Source organism: Patagioenas fasciata, chromosome 1 (assembly GCF_037038585.1).
Source record: "Patagioenas fasciata isolate bPatFas1 chromosome 1, bPatFas1.hap1, whole genome shotgun sequence".
Taxonomy (NCBI): Eukaryota; Metazoa; Chordata; class Aves; order Columbiformes; family Columbidae; genus Patagioenas; species Patagioenas fasciata.
In genome coordinates, this window is record NC_092520.1 from 91,938,683 (window position 1) to 91,942,994 (window position 4,312).

A 4,312-nucleotide genomic window follows, 5' to 3' on the forward strand; every position below is an offset into this window, starting at 1 on the left:
CATATAAGGGGGAGATGACGACCGGACTGAGGGCAGGAGGGGGCACCCGCCGGGGAAAGCGCGCCGGCTGCCCAGTGCGTGTGGCGGGGCCGGGGCTGAGCGCTTCCCGGCGGGGCAGGACGGGACAAGAGGAAACACCGACGTGCTGGCAGGAGCCGGGCAGCGAGGCCTCCCCCAGGGCTTTGCGGCGTCGGGCCCCTGTTTCGTCCCGTCCCCGTCCCGTCCCTCCCTCCCAACAGCTGTTCCCGGCGCTGTCATTGTTACATTTTATTATGGATTTGACAAAAGTCCCTCCCCCCTACCGCGCCCCCCCGCCGGGCTCCCAGCGCCACTGCCGGCCGTCGACCCCCCCGTCCTCCCGCCCCATCGAGCCGGACCGGCCCCGGTGACATCAGCCGTTCCCCCCCTGGCCGTCCCCCCACCACCTCCGCCGCCGCCGATTGGCGCAGTCCCCCTCCCGCCCGGTGACATCGTACCTCCCCGGCGCGGCTATAAAGCCGCCGCCACCGCCACCGCAAGGTGCGCGCTGCTGCCGTGCTCGCCCGTCACGGCGCGCCGCTCCCTACGGCCGCCCCGCGCACGGTAAGTGTCCCCCGCGCCCGCGCACCCCGGCGCGGCACCCCCGAGGTCCCTGCCCGGCGGAAAGGCGCGGAAACAGGGAAGGGACGGGAGGGGAGGGGCTCTCCCGAGGGCACTCCGCGGGCGGCGGCGAAGGAAGGGTGGGCAGCGCAGCCTGTCCCGCCCGGAGTGTCGCTCCGCGACTCCGAGGAGCGGCGGCGGAGCGAGCGCGCCGACGTGGCGGACGGGCGGCGGCGGTGCTCCGCCAAGTTTCCGCGGGCGCTGACCCGGTGCCGCCTGCGGGCTCTCTCCCCTCCCCGCAGGCAGTCCGGTGCGCGCCGCCGTCCCGCCCGCCGTGCCATGGACTCGGACGCCAGCCTGGTCTCCAGCCGCCCGTCCTCCCCGGAGCCCGATGACCTCTTCCTCACGGCCAGGAATAAAGGCAGCGGCGGGGGCTTCACGGGCGGCACCGTGTCCAGCTCCACGCAAAGCGACTCCCCGCCGGAGCTGAGCGCCGAGCTGCGCAGCGCCATGAGCGCTGCGGGAGTGGTGGTGGTGGACAAGCTGGGCTTCAAGTCCTCGTCGTCCTCCTCCTCCTCGTCCTCCTCGTCCTCCTCCAAGAAGGACAAGAAGCAGATGACGGAGCCGGAGCTGCAACAGCTGCGGCTGAAGATCAACAGTCGGGAGCGCAAGCGGATGCACGACCTGAACATCGCCATGGACGGGCTGCGGGAGGTGATGCCCTACGCCCACGGCCCGTCGGTGCGCAAGCTCTCCAAGATCGCCACGCTCCTCCTGGCGCGCAACTACATCCTCATGCTCACCAACTCCCTGGAGGAGATGAAGCGCCTCGTCAGCGAGATCTACGGCGGACACCACGCCGGCTTCCACCCCGCCGCCTGCCCCGGCGGCATGGGCGCCCACTCCGCCCCGCTGCCCGGCCATCCGGGCCACCCCGCCTCGCACCCCGTCCACCACCCCATCCTGCCCCCCGCCGCCGTCTCCAGCGCTTCCCTGCCCGGCTCCGGCCTCTCGGCCGTCAGCTCCATCCGGCCCCCACACGGGCTCCTCAAGTCGCCCTCGGCCGCCGCCGCCGCCCCACTGGGCAGCGGCTTCCAGCACTGGGGGGGGATGCCCTGCCCTTGCAGCATGTGCCAGGTGTCGGCCCCGCCACACCACCACGTCTCCGGCATGGGCACCGCCAGCCTCCCCAGATTAGCCACCGATACCAAATGAGTCCCTCGGCGGGGCCGTCCCGCCGCGCCCCGCGCCGTCCGAGCACCTCCAGGACCTACAAACGCGCCCTCCCCGGCGGCAGCGGGTCCCCCTCGCCCCTGGGGCCGTCGGAGGGGAGGTGGAAGGGGATGGACGCCGGCCTGGCTCTGCCCGGCTCCCGAAACGGCGGGGAAACCACCCCAACACAAGTAAACGGCCGCGCATCTTCTTTATTTTTAATTCTACGTTGTTGTCGATAACTTCGCTAGGAGGGGAAAATAGACCTAGGCTCGTCGCAAATGGAGGAACGAAAACTGCAGATGGGTTTTTACTCGTTTGTTTGTTTGTTTGTACGTTCCTCTACCCCCCTCAAAGTTTCGTTTCTACGCGTAGAGCCTTTGGGGCAGTTTCTGGGTCACATCCCAGCCAGGTGTCTGCCACTGGACTCCCGGCACTGACGGGGAGCAGCGGGGCTTCGGGTGGACGTGTAGCCGGGAAACTCGGTTGATTCCTCCGCTCTCCCGCCCGCCGTTTTTTTCATTTTTATTTCTGGTTCGGGATTTGTAAATATACCATTCAACGATAACGATGCAAGTCTGCTCTGCCTGAGCTTTCCGTCCGTGCACTTGTACTGTGTAAGCCTCATACGTGAATAAGGGGTCGGTTTGCTTTGATTTCGTTGTTTTGGGTTCTTGGGGTTTGCTGGTTTTTGTTTTTGTTTTTTTTTTTTTTTAAGCCTATAACACTTCTTTTTTTTCGTTCCTGCCATCTTTAACAAAGTTTGAACTCTCTAATGCTCTTTCTGTGTAGGAACTTTCACACTGTCCTTGTTGCAATACTGAGAACTTGGGCTTGTTTCTGAAATAACAACCTTTCTTATCGCTGTCCCTTGCAGAGATTTTATCATCTGTTTATTTTTGTAAAAAAAAAAAAAAAAGAAAAGAAAAAAGTTGCTAAATAATATTTATTACTTGTTTGGTTGAAAAAAAAAGAGTGATCCATTGTTGAGATTTTAAATAAAAATAAATTTAAAAAAGAAAAAACACACAAAAAGCATTTTAAATAAATGGCCTTTTCCTCTTCCTTGCTGTTCCGCGGTGAGAGCGGAGGCGGAGGCAGGTGCTGGTACAGGCGCTGGTGCGGGACCGCGGTGGGACAGCCGGCGCTGCGGGGTTACGTTCGCAAAGCTGGGAAGGAATGGAAATATTTTAGGCGCATCCTTGCCTTTTCCCTAAGTTTTTTGTTAGTTTGCTTCGCCAGCTAATCGCAACCGTTTTGATCATTTTTGTTTCCTCATTTGTTCCTCGCAGAATAAGGGCGACAAGGAAAGAAACGACTGTTACTGGGTTCGTAAAGTGTAAAATTTTGTCTACCGAATCCCGCGCTTGGCAAGAGCTGAATTTTAATCTGGGGAAAGGAAACATTAAACTTGGCGGTGAGGTGTTTGCTCACTGTAATCGCTTCTGCACACTTGACTAAAAAACAGCTAAACGAAAATCCACGAAAACGAAAATTATTTCTTTTTTTATTTTTTTTTTCTCCCGAAAGTGGTAACATCTCTCGCCCGTGTGTATTTTAGCAGCTCTGTGCTCAGGTATTTGGGCAAGGAAATATTTCAACCCCTCGCAGACACCAAGGCAAGGGCTGTCTTCTTGCACGTAGCATGCCGCCATGGAGCCCTTGCGGATCCCGTTTTTGAGGAAAAGGAGGTCGGCAGCCCCCGGCGGTGGCGGCTTCCCCCCGGGGGTCACCGGGACGGGCAGCGGGGCTCCCCGGCTGCGGTTCCCACGGTCCCGCCGCCACCCGACTCGGGGTCGGCTACTCGCGCCCGGCACCGCGCTCCGGGCTGCGGGTGGGGAGACCTTAAAAGCCCCGTCCTTCCCTAAGCAAATCCTCACACATCTCTCTCTCTAGACCGATGAATGGCTACATAGCTATGTAAAATAACTAGCTAGCTATATACGCATAAATACAAACTAGTAGATAGATATAGATATAGATATAGATATAGATATAGATATAGATATAGATATAGATATAGATATAGATATATAGATGATATAGATATAGATATAGATATAGATATAGATATAGATATAGATATAGATATAGATATAGATATAGATATAGATATAGATATAGATATAGATATAGATAGATCAGACTATTGAGGAGGTCTGAGCTCACAGACACCCGCTAAGGGAATGACAGCCGGGGAACTTTTTTTTTTTTTTTTTTTTTTTTTTAACTGTGTAAAACCAACTGGTTCCCAGGCGGCGGGGGCCGGACCCGGACCGACAGCCCCTCCGGGTTTCTGTCTTGGGGAGTTTACTCCTTCCTTTTGCGGTTCGCCCCATGACAACGCTTTCAGGGAAAGGAAATGGGGCTTGGAAAGGAGTGCTACTCACCCTAACATCCCCCTAGTGATGATGAAAAATACCCTCTCTCCCTTCTCCAGAGACACCCAGCCCAACCTTCCTCAGCCCGCGGAAAGAAGCTTCCCTTCTCAGCGCCTTCAGTATCGATTCTGGTAAACACA

The 4,312-nt window shown here is 57.8% G+C and overlaps 1 protein-coding gene across 1 annotated transcript; it reads left to right on the plus strand.

The window, feature by feature from the left end:
• Positions 1 to 493: 493 nt before the first annotated feature.
• Positions 494 to 3,270, plus strand: OLIG2 (oligodendrocyte transcription factor 2). Its single transcript, XM_065851448.2, has 2 exons — positions 494 to 582; positions 882 to 3,270. The coding sequence occupies exon 2, from the start codon at positions 919 to 921 to the stop codon at positions 1,792 to 1,794; it is 876 nt and encodes a 291-aa protein (XP_065707520.1). The 5' UTR covers positions 494 to 582; positions 882 to 918; the 3' UTR covers positions 1,795 to 3,270.
• Positions 3,271 to 4,312: the final 1,042 nt, after the last annotated feature.